Source organism: Nyctereutes procyonoides, unplaced genomic scaffold, assembly GCF_905146905.1.
Source record: "Nyctereutes procyonoides isolate TBG_1078 unplaced genomic scaffold, NYPRO_anot_genome, whole genome shotgun sequence".
Lineage (NCBI taxonomy): Eukaryota > Metazoa > Chordata > Mammalia > Carnivora > Canidae > Nyctereutes > Nyctereutes procyonoides.
The window spans coordinates 81,366,103-81,384,132 of NW_026575125.1; the positions used below are offsets into that span (position 1 = coordinate 81,366,103).

Consider the following 18,030-nt stretch of genomic DNA (forward strand, 5'->3'; position numbering starts at 1 on the left):
TTTGGGGCCCTGCTTTGGCTATTAAAAATTATATAGTGCCTTAAATACCTGTTGCTAAATGTTATTTGCACTTCTTGTTAGGACTCCTGTGGGTTTCTTCTCAGAATAGAAGCTACCGAAGGACTTAATGAAAGGACATGGCCTAATGGGTCACAGAAGTGAAGTTCAAAAGCATTTAGGAGAAAGGCCCATCCACCTCTGGAGAGGAAGGGAAAGGAGTGCTTTTCCAGGTTTAGGTGTGTGACTCAGGGTTGGATTCTTGCAGAAATAAGTGTCTGAATGACTTATGTGTGCTTTCCAGGAGGCCATGCTTCGGGAGACCCCATCAGGCTAGTTATTTCTCCCTGTGGTGAAGGAAACCGCTGGCACATGGCTAATTAAAAAAAAAAAAAAAAAAAAAAAACATAAAGCCAGAAGCCAAAAAGCTCAAAGGCTCGTCAGAGCCAAGCGTCCTGCCATCGGGCCACTCCAAATCCTCCAGAGACCAGTCGATCCTTATCCTAATAAATAATAAAGGAAGGCACCATTCCTAGAGTCCCTTTAAGAAAAGGTCACCGTATGGTTTTGTATTCCCTCCAGCCACTAACAGTTTGCTCAGGGCAGTTTTGCTTGTTGGGGGTGCTGGTGGGAGGGCCCTGCTTCCACATCACTCTGAATTAAACTCTCATCTGTCTGGACCAAGAGAAAAAGAATGTGCTTAGAAGGGTTCCTCCCAGAGTCATGCATTTCCTTCTCCCTTGTGTCTACCAAGCCCCTAAATTCTGGGCCATTTGCATCTGCCTCAGTTCTTCCTTATAACATGTGGCAAAAAGCATTTTGGTTCTAGGTACAATGCAAAGCTTCCTGGAGTGAACCAAATGTGGAAAGCACTGTAATTCGAGGCAGTTTTCAGAAAAGAGCCCCTTCTGGCAAAGAAAAGCCCTTTTTTCCTTCTTCTCTCTTCTTTCTTTCTCCTCCTTCCCCTTAGGCCTCATCACATTTTGTTCAATTTCAGCTCATTGCTGGCTGAATTTTCCTTTTGATGTCTGCTTTCCAGAATAGACCCTGCCTGAAAAGGAGAACAAAAGGCCAACTCTGTGCCTTTGAATTTGCAGTGGCCCCAACCCTTTTATCCATCTCCGTGCTTCCCTGCTTCTTGGGAACAAAACCTGAGTTCCATGGTCAGAGCACAGATGGAGTTAGAGCATTCTTTTACAAAACCAAGCACATGTGGATTTCACGTTTCATTGTCCTCCCTGCTTTGTTAGAGGGTCAGGGCAGGTAGTGAAGGGAGAGAGGGATTGGAGGACAAAAATTAGTTTGTAACCTACACCAAAGCAGAGGTTCCCAATCCTGCCTTCCCTCACCCCAAGTGGGATTCTGGAGAAAGTATGTTCTTTAAGGATATAGTTTGCTAATTCAGGGTTGCTTTCTACACCCCCCCCTTTTTTAGGATTTTATTTATTGATTTGAGAGAGACCATGAGTAGGGGGGAGGAGCAGAGGGAGAGGGAGAAGCAGACTCCCCGAGGAGCAGGGAGCCTGGTGCAGGACTCAATGCCAGGACCCTGGGATCATGACCTGAGCTGAAGGCAGGCCTAACCCACTGAGCCACCCGAGTGCCTCCATTGTTTTCTATCTCAAGAGCCTCTGTCAAGGCACCCAGTTCGGATGATGAAACAGGAGTTTGAGGTGCCACCATCTGGGCGCTGGCTCACACACCATGTTTTCTTAAACTTTACCTTTCTGTCCATTACTCAGCATCTGTGTTCAGCCTGCTCTGCTCATCTTCTTCTGCTTCCTTTGGTTTCAAATCACAGAAGACCTATCTCTTTGTGCTCCCAGCCTGTTGTCTTGGTTACAGACTTTTTCAGCCTGCCTTTTTTTTTTTTTTTTGAGGGGGAATATCCTGCTCAAAGGAAGGAGAGTTTTAGAAATACTGAGTAAGGACTGTCTCTTCAAGGCTACTGGGCTGCTTGTGTCAGCAGTGGGGAGAACTGTGGTTGGCAAATGTGGCTGTACAATGAAAATCCCCTAGGATGCTCTACAATGACTCTGCTCGGCCCCCTGCCCAACTAGGTGAGTGGGGTCTTGAGGAATGGGCCCCAGGCATTGGTATTTAATTTTCAAGGAACTGCCTAGATGAATCTAATCCACACTCAGCATTTAGAACCATTGAATTTTCACAGTAAAGCCCAATGAATACCTGGGTTCTGGGCTGTTGAAGTAGGATCAACTTTTCTATACTTTAGTTTTTCCTGCTTAGAAGATGGGATCAGGAAGACTTCAGGAGTTAGAAGCCCACTGTGAGTGCCCTGTCATTACCACCACAGACAAAAGAGCAACACCTTCCCTTAAAAAAAAAATCCAATTATCTAGCTGGCTTGGTGTCTAGGCTGTTAAACAGTGGCTTGAGGCCGTCTCAGGGATTAAAATAAATCTTTCCAGTTGCTTGAAGAAGGAGCTTATCTATGGGGAGGAACAGCAGTTTCACTCCCCCAGTGCAGTTGGGACAAAGCTTTTTGGGTTTTTTAACCCACCCCAACTTCTAGCTGCCTCCCTTTTCATACCCCAGGTGGTTAGCAGAGCTAGGCACCATATCTCTGTTCTTTGCAAAATTGCCTTTTTATCGTGCGATTTTATCATGAAAGCAATGCATGTTCCCGATCCAAGCCTGCCACGTTATAAGAATAGGACACATGACAAGTAAAAAGCCCCTGAGAAGTCTATCTCCCAGAGATCAACCATTATCAGCATGTGTTCCCTGCAGGTTTTATGTTCAATTAGTTGTTATTTAAAGACTCAAAACAATTTGAAAGGAACTGAATAGGATGTAGGATTCCTTCCAACCTCCACCTTCCCCACTATTTCTTCTTTCTGGAAACAAACCACCATTACCAGTTGCTGAGAAATCTTGAGAGGCACTCTATGCATAAACAAGGCTTGGGTATTTTAGAGTGACCAAGTGTAGCCCATATACCAAGGGACATCTATGTGGCCATTTCATTGATTCATCCAACAAGTATTTGTTTAGCATCTCCTATGTTCCAGGTACTGTGTTAGCTTCTGGGTATTTAATAAGGACCAGCACACAGCCACCACCCTCCAAGAGCTGATAGCCTAGCAGGGAAGATGGACATTTGAAGAAAAAAATAAAACACAGCTGCTATAAAGTAAGAAATGGTAATGTGATGAAGGAAAAGAACAGGGTTTACATGCATTGCTTTCCAAATAGTGAGTGAGAGTTCCCTTCCCCAGTCTTGGTGTGGACAGGAGATTAGAAGCAAAGCCATGACTCCCCAGCCTTGATCCTTGCTGGCGAGTTTCTTCTTTCCCACCAGAATTTTCACATGACAAAATGGCCTTGCCAGAAGTTAGGGTCATCCACCGGCCAGCTTTCTCACTGGTTGCCCGAGTACTAGCAGTATTATAGATCAGAAGATGTTTGCAAATGGACTGTGAACTTCGTGTAGCCAGGAACTATGTACTACATCTCTTTGTGAGCCCAGGACCCTGGCAAGGACAGACACAGGCGGCAGGCCCTCGATACTTGTTTTACGTTCTTATTTTATACCTTAGCAGCCCTGTAAGTGGTGTGTATCTTCACTCCTATTTTTAAAGTTGACAAAAACTGGGGCTCAAGGAAATTGGAAAAACTTTCCTCCTTTAAAAATGCTCCTATTTCGCCTCCCACCCTCCAAGATTCTTGACCACGGTCAGGTAGCTTCTCGGTTGCCGAGCTCTGCAAATGTTTCTTGGCCCATGTGGTTGTGACCCTGACATAGTTGGTCTCCTTCCTGTGGGGAACTGGATACCCTCCATCCCTCCCATGGGGTTGGCTTAGGCTCTGTTCCCTCAGAGTTGTCTGGAAGTGTTTTAAGACAACCAGGTCATTCTATTCTAAATATTTTTCTAGGATTGAGGTCAAGTCAGCAGCATGATCCTCTCTCAAATGGGTCAGAGGCGGCAGACTCCCCGTGGCTCCTTGAAAGTTTGAACCTCTCTGTCCACACTACCCCTCTTCCCTTCTCTTCCAGCTGGTGTCCTCAGCTGGGGTCTGACCAGGGAGCAGAGTCACATTCGCACGTGTTTCCTGGGAAACTTTTATGCATCTGTCATTGTGTTACACACTTTGAGGAGCAGAGGCAGAGTCACCTCTTTAAAAGGCAAAGTATCATTAGGGGAGACAGGATGCAGCATTGGCTATGAACGTGATCTTTGGAATCGGACAGTCGCAGGTTCAAAACCTGACTCTTACATGTACTTAGTAGTTGTGTGCACTTAGGCAAGTTACTTTCCTTATTAGCTCAGTTTCTGCCTATGTAAACAGGGGCGGGGTGGGAAATAGCCCTCATCTCCTAGGGTGGCTGTGAGGAAGGAATACATGAAACAATACACAGAAGGTGCTGAACATAGGGCCAGGCACAGGTACTTCCATTACTCTTATTACTGCTGTTTCTATTATTATTATTAACCATAGTTGGAGACCACTGGAGTGATGAATGTATAGCACTGTAAGTATTCCTTACAGTAAGCACAAATGCAGTTCAGAAAAGGAAAGATAAGTTTTGGTTGGTGATCCAGGAAGTCTCTGGAGGCAGGAGGAGATGTGGAATGAAATGTGGCCGTAGGAGGCTGAACTTTGCTGGAGTGAGGGCCCAAGAGAAAGAGAAACCAAGTCAGGGCCGGGCATATATAGTCTCGACCAGCAGCTCACCAGTCTTTACAGCTAATATTTCTAGCCCTTTATGATTCACCTTTTGGGGCATCCTGCATCACTACTTGCAGTTTGCCTGGGGGTGGGGGGGTGGGGCTTGCTGGCTGGCTGCTCTGGCTGAGCTTTAGAGGGTATCTGTGCCTCAGTGGAGTTGATGTGAGTCCAGAGTCTGCAACTTGATTTGTGTGTTCAGTGCCTGATTTTTAGCAGCACATTCAGGGAGGCTGGCTTCATACTCTGCAACCTTACAGAAGACTTCACAAGACTTCACGATAAATGACAAGGTGGAATAATGGATTGATGATGGGGAAGGGACCTACATAGAGACATGACGCTTGAGTCTATCAGTCATATCATTCTTGATAGCTAGGTTCCCGAAGTGATATTAACCAGGGACTTGTTTTAGGTACCTAAAATCAGAACCTAACAGGGGTTGAAGGGTTTCAATAGAGACAATGTAGGTACATCATGCCACTGTATTGATCAAAACATGTATCCTCTTTTTCTCCACAGCTGGGAAAATATTAATGACAATTTTTCTCCCGGATGTTTCTGTTTTCTAACTCCATGCAAATACTGTGTGCCTGCTATGACAATGTTCTTTTTTTGTGTTTTTTATTCTTCTTGATAAGAATTGGAAAATATTCACTTTTCAATAGCAGTATAGTTAACAGTGATTCTCTCATTGAGTATTCTTTTTGGCTTTCCTCTTTTTTAAGATTTTATTTATTGATTTGAGAGAGGAAAGGAGAGAGCGAGCAAGAGAGCACAAGCAGGGGGAAAACAGGGAGAGGGAGAAGCAGGCTTCTGGATCCCAACATGGGGCTCGATCCCAGGACCCTGGGATCATGACCTGAGCCAAAGGCAGAGGCTCAGCTAACTGAGACATCTGGGGACCCACCTACTGATGTTTCTAAGCAGGGCTGCCACGAATGGCTTTGCACTACACAACCCTAGGAGAGGGTGCCATTCACATAGACTATAATTGAATGGCGCCACTAGGGTTGTGCAGTGCACAACCTACACAACTGTACTCGGCAGCCCTAGCATAATGTCAGTGCTTTTTTCATCAAGGGCAGGGTTTTTGGGAAAGGTGGAGAGTAGCAGTTTGGAACTTTCTCAGGGACTTAGTAAGGGGGCTGAAGCAGTAAACTGCAACTCCAAAAGGAAGAGAGAAGTGCAGTTGTGGCTTTGATGGGATTATCCTCTGGCAGTATCTTCAGCCTTTGGAGAGTCCTGCATCACTGCTTGCAGTTTAGACTTGGTAGTCCTTCTTCCTGTGGGAGGACTACTGAACTTCATTCTTTCAGGAAATCATTTTTTTTTTGTCAGCCTACTATATGCAGGTTGAAGAATGGGGAAAGATTTGCATAGGAGGGAGCAGTTGAACTGGGTTTTATGAAAGACACAGGAAATAAACATGGGAAAATAGATTGTGAGGACAGAGTTCCAGGGGAAAGGGAAGTGCAAGAGGGAAGGCAGATGGTAAACTGAATGGTGGGGTATATGGGTAATGGCAAAGAATTCATTTTGCTTCCATAGAAAGACATGTGAAGAAGTGTGTGTGTGGGGGGGTTGTCATATGATGGTGGGGGAGGAGACTTGGAAGCCAAATTAAGGAGTTTGGACTTTGTTAAACAAGTATTAAGGAGCCATCCAAAAATTTTTTAATAGTTTATTGAGATAGAATTTTCTTACTGTACCATTCACCCATTTAAAGTGTTCAGTCCGTGGTCTTTAGTGTATTCACAGGTATGTATGGCTGTCACTACAATTTTGAACATTTGCATCACCTGAAAAAGAAGTTCCATATCATTTAGCCATCTCACCCTTATCTGTTCTTCCCCACCTCCCTGCTCTATAGAGGACATTCTATAGAATGTGCCTGTTCTGGACATTTCCAAGTGGTGGAGTCAGATAATGTATGGTCCTTCATGGACTGGTTTCTTTCACTTAGTATATGTTTAAGGTTCATCCCTGTTGTTGCCTGGATCAGTACTTCACCCTGTGTATGTATGTATGTATGTATGTATGTATGTATCTATTATCTATGACATTTTATTTCTTTGAGAGAAAGAGCGCAAGCAGGGGGAGCAGCAGGGAGAGGGAGAAGCAGGCTCCCCACTGAGCAGGGAGCATGACATATGGCTCAATCCCAGGACCCCAGGATCATGACCTGAGCTGAGGGCAGATGCTTCACTGATGGAACCACACAGAAGCCCCTACCTTCACTCCTTTTAATGGTTCAGTAATATTCCATTGAGAGGATATACCATATTTTGTTTATCCATTCACTCACTGATGAGTGAGTTAGTTCTACCTTCTGGCTTTTATAAATAAGGCTGCTGTGAACATTCATGTATAAGTTTTTATGGGGATGTTTCTCTTGGACATATACATAGGAAAGGAATTGCTGGGTCATATGACAATTATGTATAGCCTTTTGAGGAACGGCCAGACTATTTTGTCACACTGTGGTGCCATTTTACATCCCTACCAGCAGTATACAGGGATACCTCAGAGGTACCGTGCGTTTCATTCCAGACCACTGCAGTGAGGCAAATATCACCATAAAGTGAGTTAAATGAATTTGTTGGTTTCCCCATACATATGTGCTTTTGCGCAGCAAAGGATACAGTCAACAAAACTAAAAGACAACCTACAGAATGGGAGAAGATATTTGCAAATAACATATCAGATAAAGGGCTGGTATCCAAGATCTATAAAGAACTTATTAAACTCAACAGCAAAGAAAACAATCCAATCATGAAATGGGCAAAAGACATGAAGAGAAATCTCACAGAGGAAGACATACACATGGCCAACAAGCACATGAGGAAATGCTCTGCATCACTTGCCATCAGGGAAATACAAATCAAAACCACAATGAGATACCACCTCACACCAGTGAGAATGGTGAACATCAACAAGACAAAAGACAACAAATGCTAAAGAGGATGTGGAGAAAAGGGAACCCTCTTGCACTGTTGGTGGGAATGTGAACTGGTGCATCCACTCTGGAAAACTGTGTGGAGGTTCCTCAAAGAGTTTAAAATAGACCTGCCCTATGACCCAGCAATTGCACTGCTGGGGATTTACCCCAAAGATTCAGATGCAATGAAACGCCGGGACACCTGCACCCCGATGTTTCTAGCAGCAATGTCCACAATAGCCAACCTGTGGAAGGAGCCTCGGTGTCTATCAAAAGATGAATGGATAAATAAGATGTGGTTTATGTATACAATGGAATATAACTCAGCCATTAGAAACGACAAATACCCACCATTTGCTTCGACGTGGATGGAACTGGAGGGTATTATGCTGAGTGAAGTAAGTCAGTCGGAGAAGGACAAGCAGTATAGGTTCTCATTCATTTGGGGAATATAAATAATAGTGAAAGGGAATATAAGGGAAGGGAGAGGAAATTTGTGGGAGATATCAGAAAGGGAGACAGAACATGAGAGACTCCTAACTCTGGGAAACGAACTAGGTGTGGTGGAAGGGGAGGTGGGCGGGGGGTGGAGGTGACTGGGTGACGGGCACTGAGGGGGACACTTGATGGGATGAGCACTGGGTGTTATTCTATATGTTGGCAAATTGAACACCAATAAAAAATTTATAAAGAATAAATAAATATCCTTAAAAAATTCACGGTCTTATGCAGGCACAGTTTGTGGCATTCAAAAAACAATACAGTAACTGCAAATATCACTGATCACAGATCACCTTAACAAATAATGAAAAAGTTTGAAATATTGCAAGAATTACTGAGAAGTGACACAGAGATACAAAGTAAGTGAATACTGTTGGGAAAATGGCATGGTTAGACTTGTTCAATGCAAGTCTGCTGCTAACCTTCCATTTGTAAAAACTGCAGTATCTGCAAAGTGTAATAAAGCAAAGCATGATAAAATGAGTGCGCCTATATGAGGTTTCCAGTTTTTCCTCATCATCACAAACACTTCTGATTGTCCTTTTTTATCCTAGCCTTGCTTATGGGTGTGAAGTGGTATGTCCTTGAGGATTTGATGTTTCATTTCTCTAATGATTAATGATATTGAGCATCTTTTCATGAGCATATTGACCATTTGGATGTCCTCTTTGGAGAAGTGTCTACTCATATATTGAGCCCACTTTTAATTGGGTGATTTGTAATTTTGTCGTTGAGTTTTAAGAATCTTATGTATTCTGGATACTAGACCCTTGTCAGAGATAGGGTTTGCAAAAATTTTCTCTCATTCTTTGTGTTGTCTTTTTTTTTCATAATAATGTCCTTTGAATCAAAAGATTTTCATGAAGTCCCATTTACCTGTTCTTTTGTTGCTTATGCTTTCAGTGTCACATTTAAGAATCTATTGCCAAATCTGGGACTATGAACATTTACTGTTATTATTACTTTTAAGGATTTTATAGTTTTTACTTTTATATTTAGGTCTTTGAATTTGAGTTAATTTTTGCATGTGGTTCTGAGGTAGAACCATACTTATGCATGTGGAAATCCACTTGTATTAGCACCATTTGTTGAAGAGACTATTTCCCCATTGAATGGTCTTGGCACCCTTGTTGAAAATCAGTTGTGTCTATTTTTGGACTTTGAACTCCATTTTGTTAGACTATGTCTATCCTTATGCCAGTACCACACTCATTCTGTCGTTCATTACCTTGACAGTTTGAAGAGCACTGGTAAGTGACTTTGTAAAATGTCCCTAATTCAGATTTATCCGATTTTTTTTTTTTTTTGCTTGCTTAGATTTGGGCAGTTTGGACAAAAACAGCACAGAAGTGATGCTATACCCTTCTTGTGCATCATATCAGGGGGTGCACAATGATATGTCTTTTTTTAAAGATTTTATTCATTTATTCATGAGAGACACAGAGACAGAGAGAGGCAGAGACACAGGCAGAGGGGAAGCAGGCTCCACGCGGGGAACCCAATGTGGGACTTGATCCCAGGTACCCAGGATCAGGCCCCAGGCCAAAGGCGGCGCTAAACTGCTGAGCCACCTGGGCTGCCCCGATGATAGGTCTTATACCTGGTGATGTTAACTGAGGCCTCTCAAGGCAATGTCAGATTTCTGCACTCTGAAGTTTCTAGTTTTCCTTAGTAATGAACAAGTAGCTTGCATGCAAAAATGATACTTGTATTACTAATCCGAGCAGCCGTCCACAGCTTCTGACTGTAACAGTGATTGCTACAGTGTTTGCCTCACATTGCTTTCCTGGTTCCCTCGTTCCTTCTGCCTTTGTCAGTTGGAATCCTGTTTGAAGAGCTGTCTTTTTTATATAAATTTATTTTTTATTGGTGTTCAATTTGCCAACATATAGAATAACACCCAGTGCTCATCCCATCAAGTGCCCCCCTCAGTGCCCGTCACCCAGTCACCTCCACCCCCCGCCCACCTCCCCTTCCACCACGCCTAGTTCCTTTCCCAGAGTTAGGAGTCTCTCATGTTCTGTCTCCCTTTCTGATATTTCCCACTCATCTTTTCTCCCTTCCCCTTTATTCCCTTTCACTATCCTTTATATTCCCCAAATGAATGAGACCATAAGATGTTTGTCCTTCTCCAATTGACTTATTTCACTCAGCATAATACCCTCCAGTTCCATCCACGTCGACGCAAATGGTGGGTATTTGTCGTTTCTAATGGCTGAGTAATATTCCACTGTATACATAAACCACATCTTCTTTATCCATTCATCTTTCGATGGACACCGAGGCTCCTTCCACAGTTTGGCTATTGTGGACATTGCTGCTAGAAACATCGGGGGGCAGGTGTCAGGGCGTTTCATTGCATTTGAATCTTTGGGGTAAATCCCCAGCAGTGCAATTGCTGGGTCATAGGGCAGGTCTATTTTTTAACTCTTTGAGGAACCTCCACACAGTTTTCCAGAGTGGCTGCACCAGTTCACATTCCCACCACGGACTGTCTTTTCTTTTCTCCGATTCCTTGAGCAAACAGTTAGAGGGAAGAGGTCAGGAGAAGGTGTCAGTCCAGTTGTAGGTATTGTTAGGTCTGAGGTACCTGGGTGACATCTAGACAGAAATATCCAGAAAGCATTTAGTATCTGCACAGAAACAACAGTTTGAGGTTAAATATTAGAAGCACTAGGGCAGCCTCGGTGGTGCAGCGGTTTAGTGCTGCCTGCAGCCCGGGGTGTGATCCTAGGGACCTGGGATCGAGTCCCACTTCAGGATTCCTGCATGGAGCCTGCTTCTCCCTCTGCCTGTGTCTCTGCCTCTCTCTTGCTCTCTCTGAATGAATAAATAAATAAATCTTTAAAAAAATATTAGAAGCACTATTATGCTTATTATGCTTTTCCATTTTAGAATATAGAAGCTGGGGTCTGGGGCGGAAACCCGAGGCATAGTGGAAAATAAAACTGGCAAGGCAGTGGGGGGCGGGGGCACATTTCTAATGGCCTTCATTACCCTACAAACAGCCTTTGGAATTTGTTCAGTGGTTCATCAATGCCAATTTAAGATTTATCAAGAGGGAAAGATTGATAATCAAGTCCTAGTTCAAAATCTGTAGCACTGTGTGTAACAATTGAGAGCTATTTAATGCCCCAAATTAAATAAAATCTAAGTACCTAAAGAGTTCTACGGGCTACTGGGAAAAAAAGAGAGTAATTATCTGGAGTTATTGGAGAGGGCTTTGTGGAGGAAATAGAACTTGCCATAGGCTTGGATGGAATTCTCAGTGAGAGAAGAGAAGGGGAATCTAAGAAGGATGCTGCTATCAATAGCTTGTGCTTATTTTATTCCTTATAGTGTGCCAGGCACTGAACTAAGTGCTTTAAGCTTTCAGTCCTTACCTCTACCCTATGAGGTAGTCCTGTGATAGTCCCCATTTCACAGATGAGGAAACTGAGTCTAGGGGAGTTTAGTATCCTCCCCTTGTAGGCAGCTGGATGAGGGAAGCCAAATAACGTATGAGAAAAGTATTCTGCAAGCATTGAGTTAGAATGAGTGAAGTTAGATGAATTGGAAATTTAACACAAGCTGTTGCTGATGTAACTCACAGTAGGGATGGATTTTCTATTGAGATCAGAATAATTATAGCTGTTAGGTATTGAGCTAGCTATGTGCTAGGCATTGCGCCAAGAGCTTTGCTCGCTTTATCGCATTTGATCCTTTCCCAAACCTTGTGAGACACAGATGTTTTTATCCCTATTTTAGAAATGGGAATTCCTCCAGTTTCTTGCCCAGGCTCACTGTGCTGGTGAGTGGCAGAGCCAGCCAGTGGATGGACCCAAGTTGGTTTTGACTCTGAAGCCCATAATCTGAACCACTTAAGCAATGCTACCTGTCCTGCTTCCATCCTCTTAATAGGGAGGAATTTGCCAGTGGGACCAGAAAGCTTGGTGTTTATGAGCTTAGCTTCTCTGGACTCTGGCTAGTGCTTGGGTATGGACACTACGAAATATGCCTCTCAATGACTCTCCTTATTCAATACTTCAGTGGTTGACCAACCCCATTTTTTTAAAGGTATAATTCAAGCAGGTTACAATCTGTAACATCTGGGAACCATTCTGGTTTTAATATGACCTTATAACCATTTTAATACATTATGTTGACTCTAAAACCCAACCCTTTATTGGTATTTGTAGTTCCCTCTTGTAGAAATTCTTGAAAGAAGACTCTCTTTTTGTAAGTTCTTTACACTGACAAAAATGGTAATTTCTCAGAAAGGTAAGCAGAAGGAGTTAATGGTAAGACAGAGGGTGGACATTTAACCAAAGGCTTCCTGGAGAAAATGATGCTTCATTTTGTATTTGAAGGGTAAATAGGGATCAGCTAGAAAATTTAAGGTGAGAAGGCCATTCTGGAAGAGTGAATCATATTAGCAGTAGGAATTGAAATTCTAAAAATAAAATTAGGAAAATAATAGGTGACTCTTCTATAATCCCAGAGTTGTGAGACAGAAACCATAAAGGAAGTGACAAATATGTCTGATTACATAAAGATAAAAAACTTCTGTACATTAAAAAACTAACATAAGCAAAGCTACCACAGTGATGACCTGGGGAAAATAGTTGCAAGAAATATCAAAGAAGCTGTATAAAGTGTCACTAAAACATAAATGGCTCGTAAAACTCAATTAGAAAATGAACATACTAGTTGTAAAATAGGCAAAGGCCACAGATGTTATATTCCCAAAGAAGGAATATGGCTGTCCGAAAAACATGTTGAAAAACAGTCAAACATTTCTGGGCATTTGAGACATGCCAATTAAAGAAATAAGTTGCATGTGTGTGTTATTGGTGAGGAAAATAATTTTCTTTCCACCGTTCTAGGTTCTTGGCTGAAACCTTCCCCTACCCGCTCACCCCTGTAATAAAAGACTGATTAATAGGAGAGAAATGCAAATGGAGATTTAATAGCATGTATACCTTGTACATGCCTGGGAGAGACCCAGGAAAATTGAGTAACTCCCTGAAATGGCCCAAGCCATCACTCAAATACCATCTGTAGCTTAGAGACAAAAGGAAGATGTTGGGTGGTAGGAGTTATGTAGGGCCCAAGGCCAGTTATGAGAGAGGACCAGGAAAAGCATGGTAATTAAGGGTGGGGTCATTATGCAGGTTGAGGTCAGTGTCTTCTCCCTTGATAAGAGCTTCTAGAATTTGGGTCATCCTTCTTTTCCTGGTACAGAGGGAGACCATTCTTACAAAAGGAGATTTCCCTTATGAATATAAATGTCTCCCACAAAAGGGTAAGTTCTACTCACTTTTCAGTGCTTCTCCCATGTCTGCTGTTGTGTGTGTGTTTTAAATAATTAGCCTAAAATAATCCTTATGCCAAAGAGACATATTTTGGGGTGGCAAATTCTGCTCCCCTTCCATGTTTTGCCTTTCAAACAGGTTGTAGCAGAAACACATTTTCATATGTTGCTGGTGGGAGTATAAATTCAAAGAAATTTTCTCAGGCAGTTTAGAATTATAGGTTAAAAGCCTTAAAATGTATTTTCCCTTTGAAAACCTAGAAATTCTCCTGTATAAATGTAGACTAAGGAAATAGTAAAGGATCTGAAAATTTAGACATAACAGCACCAGCACGTGTAGTAGGAGGAGGTTGGTTGAGTAAATTGTTGCATATTGGTATAATTGAACAAAATGTAGCTATTAGAAAAATGAGGTTGTAGAAGTGTGTTTATTGACATGGAATATGTTTGGGGAACAATTTGGCACAAAGCACCAGGCTTCCAGGCTGAAGAGGTAGACAGGATCCAGAGTGGAGAAAGCCTTGCCTGCCATGCTAAGGAGCTTGGGCTTTTTATGTAGATCCTGGCAAGTCTTGAAGGATTTTAAGTGGCAGATCAGAACAGTGTTTTAGATAGATCTTTCTTCCAGTAGTGTACCTGGAGGTGTGAGACCAGTGAAGAGAGTATCTCAGTGGTCCAGGGAGAGAGGATTCGGGTCCCAGGATATGATTGTTAGTGAATTGAGCCTATGACAGTCTTTGGGCAGCCCATGGAATGGATCTTCTCTATGGTTGGTAATGGTTATAAGCACTCAAGAATCCCCAGATGGCTGTGTACCATCATAGGAGGTAGGACCAGGAGACTTAGAGCCAGAGGGCTGGGCATGCATGAGAAGATTGTGTACCAGGCCAAATACCACTCCCTGGTCCTCTCTCAAGGTTTCCCCTTTCACTTAGTTTTCCCACTCTCTTCACTGATTTACCTGGCCAGTCCCTCATTTAGGATGGTCTTGGCAACTGGCCCTTCTTGCCAATTACATTGCCAGAGTACTGACACTTCCTCTTGTGAACAAAAATTAATCTTCCTTGGGTGTTATGAAAATTAATCTTCCTTAGGTGTTATGAAAATGGGGAGTTTATCAGATCTAATGTTGGTATGAAGCAGTTAATGGGAGGCTGGATCATGATGCCAGTGAACTTGGAGCTGATATAACTGTAGGAACAGGAACTAGGATGAGTGATGTTGGAGAGGTTGGTTGCATGGGGAACCAGAGCAGTTCCGAGGTCGAGGATGAACTGGGACAGCTGCCTAGATTGTGTGCTTTGGAAAGAGCTGAATTTACAGATTTCCAGTGTTAAAGAACAAAATTCAACAGGGTAAATTTGAAGATCTAACTGGCTTTATTAAGAGATTCTTCAATCAGGCAGCATCCCACCTAGCAAGGGGAGAGGACTTGTACAAAAATGGTTGGTTTTTATAGGAAGTAGAAGGGGAAGGGGCAAGGAAGTTATCAACAAAGGAAAAGAAAAAAAGGATTGTTTGGAGCAAGGTCACCTTCCCTTCTGGGGGAAGGGAGGAGGGTCTTATTAGGTAGATTACATAATCTTCCTTTGAGCAAAGGAGGACTTCCTTGGTGCTGACCAGAATATTCCAGATTGACTGGCTTAAAATTCTATTGGGGGAGCTGAAACGGCAATTAAGTCTTGGTTTGTTATCTTTGGGGTGAGTGACTCCACCTCAGGCCTGTGGCTTTCTTTTTAACAGTGGGAAGGAGAACCTTGGAGTAGTATAGGGAGCTTTCCTGGGGAGTCTAAGAGGGTATGGTTTGGAACAGAACCTGTGCATTTTTTTCCCAGAAAAAGACCTCTATTTTTTAAGGATCCAAGGAGTATAAAATCCTCGCAGACCTGGTTCTGAACGAGGTGGGTTGGAGCCAAGATGAGCACAACTTCAGGGAAAGCGGGACTCTGCAGCCCATCTGTGTAAATATCATTTGCTGCCCAGTTAGGTTGTGTTTGGAGAAGCCTCACCTTGTAGTGACTGGATCGTGTGAGCTGTGTGGTAGTGTTATTGGTGAGGAAAATAATTAGGGTGAGGCCATTAGGGTGACTCTCTGTGTGCTGCTGGGTCAAGGGGCAGAGCTAGAGGCTAAAGAAGAGAAGCCACTATGAGGTGTGGACTGTGTCAGGTGTGAGGTAGACAGTGTTGTACTGGAAGTTAGGGAATCCTACCTTTTCCATTAGGTGCCTTCATCTGCAAAATAATAACAAAGCCCTGCCCAGCTACTAGATGACAGGAAAGTAGAAGTGCCTTGTAGCACACTGCTGCTCCCACCTATCCTTGCCCTTTGCTTCAGGTGTTAAACTGAAGATTTCAGCAGGAGTACAAAAGGGTCAACTTGGTGCTGGGATATTCTCAGATTCATTCCCCTCTTCCTACTGTCCTTGTTTGCACTTCCAAATGTCCTTTCTTCCCACCCCATTTGCAACTGGATGGATAGTTAAGCTTTCCATCTGCTGGTCTAAGACACATTACCAAACTTTGGAGGCAGATGGCAGCCCAGCAAAGAAGAAAGCAGGGATATTCAGGCCAAGGCTGGGGGCCATTGGGCTTCTGAATTAAAACATTACTTTCACATGGTGAAATAATTTCACGTGGCTCCTCTGGTTAATGGTGATTATGGATGTGGCTCCAGCGTGCTAGGGCAGAGAGGTTCAAAGTCCTCAATCTTTGAAGTTGCTGAGGGAAGCCATGAGTTTACTGGACATGGAACAGGATGAATTTGGGGTCCTTCTTCTGATCTACTGATTTGGTATGTCTACATGGATCTGATCTAAAGGTTGCTCAAAGAAGATGACCTCTATCTTGGTGATGGGAATAGACAGGCTAGATGAGAAAGGCCAAAGTGCTGGTCAGAGTGACTTGGCCACATGAAATTGTTGGCAAACTCACTTAGGGTCAAAACTAGATTGATTAGCTGTGTCAAAAGACATTAGTGCCATCATTGGGTTGGGGCTGGAGGCTTCACTACTTTAGGAGGTTTCTGGGCTTTTGCCATAAGGCTGTCATGAATCAAAGCCAGCCATATGGAGCAGTTTTAAGGAAATCTGTCCGCCCCAAGAATCTGCTCACCTCTTTTTGGCTGTGGGAAAAGTTGAGAGCTAACCGTTGGGACCCAGTGTTGTATTTTTGCTTCTCTGTTTAGCATGTTAGCATGAAATGTGTTGGCTATTCCAGAATCTCAGGAAGGTGGCTGTCATGGCTCTTAGGTAACTCCAGAAGTATTGAGGACTTTCTGAGGTGGTTGGGGGCCCCTGTCTGTTCTCTGTATTCCGTAGCTTGTGGGCCTGATGCTGGGTAACTGTGTGCAACCTCCAACTTGGTTCCTTGCTTAAGGTAAGTACCTTTTCCTGCTGGGTCAGCAGTATAGAATACCAGCTTTCTTTCTTTCTTGTACTGCTCCTGAGGGGTGGGGTGGGGAGTTGGGGATACATTAATGTTTGGATAATTGAGATTCCAATTTGACAGTCCTTATCCCAAACCATTCAGGTCAGATGTATTTCAGGAGTTGGAAAGTTTGGGATTTCAGAAAGGTAATACAGGCAGGAGTGGCTGTTTGGCTAAATCAGTAGAGCCCTCGACTCTCAATCTTGGGGCTATGAATTCAAGCCCTACATTGTGTGTAGAGCTTACTTAAACAAAAATCAGGAAGGCAATACAGTGAACCGGAAGTATTTTATATATACTCCTGATGGGGCCTGGGGTCACACTCCATAATCAAAAGATTATTATTTTTTTTAAGATTTTATTTTAGAGAGAGAGAGTTTGAGAAAGAGAGTATGAGCAGGGGTAGGGGCAGGGGGAGAGGGAGATAGCATCTCCAGCAGACTCCCTGCTGAGTGAGGAGCCTGACACGGGGCTGGATCTCACAACCCTGAGATCATGACCTGAGCCAAAATCAAGAGTTATAGCTCAACCGATGAGCCACCCAGGTGCCCCCAGAAGATATTATTTTTATGGATGCTATATGAATACTCAGCATAAATGGAATACAGAAGTATATAAACAGTCTCAGCTCAAGTCATACTTGCTACCAAATTGGCTTTGAAAAAAAATCCAACTTTCAGGTTTTAGAGCTTTATTGATTTGGTGATTGCCAATAAAGGATTATGGACCTGTAATTGTCATTGGTTTTGCATTTTTAATCAAATTGTTCCACAGGGGTAAAGGCTCATTCTTGGTGGATATTTCCTTGGCTGGGTTCTCTGATCAGGTATTTTGCGGGTAATGAATGGACTCCTGGCCGCATTCTTTTCAAGACTCTTTCTCTTTTCCATTCCTCTTTCTCTTCTTGGTAGGGATTCAAGCAGGTGGCTTTCTTTGTAGTGATTTTCCTTATAGTATTCTTTATTTCTAAATGTAGATTTCAAGAGAACCAAAGAGCCAATTAGTAAAGAATATACACATGACAAAACCAAACAAGTTTGTAATGCAGTTAACCTATTTTAATAAGTGCTCACAACAAGATAAGGACACATATCAATGACTTTGTAAACTACACCATTAAATTACTGTAGAGGAAGGAACTCTACAAAACATGAGTTTCATTCTTTCATTAATCCTTAGACCT

The 18,030-nt window shown here is 43.0% G+C and overlaps 1 protein-coding gene across 14 annotated transcripts in view; it reads left to right on the plus strand.

Annotated features, from left to right (window-relative positions):
• TMEM164 (transmembrane protein 164) overlaps window positions 1-18,030 on the plus strand; it is a 167,169-nt gene that overhangs the window by 47,036 nt on the left and 102,103 nt on the right. The window contains exon 1 of one of the 14 annotated variants that reach the window (XM_055337622.1): window positions 2,037-2,057. The exons of 12 other annotated variants lie outside the window; for them this stretch is intronic. Coding sequence is in view for 1 of the 2 variants with exons in the window: in XM_055337619.1 (XP_055193594.1) it covers window positions 13,386-13,412 (27 nt within the window). In the remaining variant the exon portion in view is untranslated. Of the gene's footprint in view, window positions 1-2,036; window positions 2,058-12,983; window positions 13,413-18,030 lie in introns of those variants that run through there. One more of the 14 variants, XM_055337619.1, reaches the window with a different exon arrangement.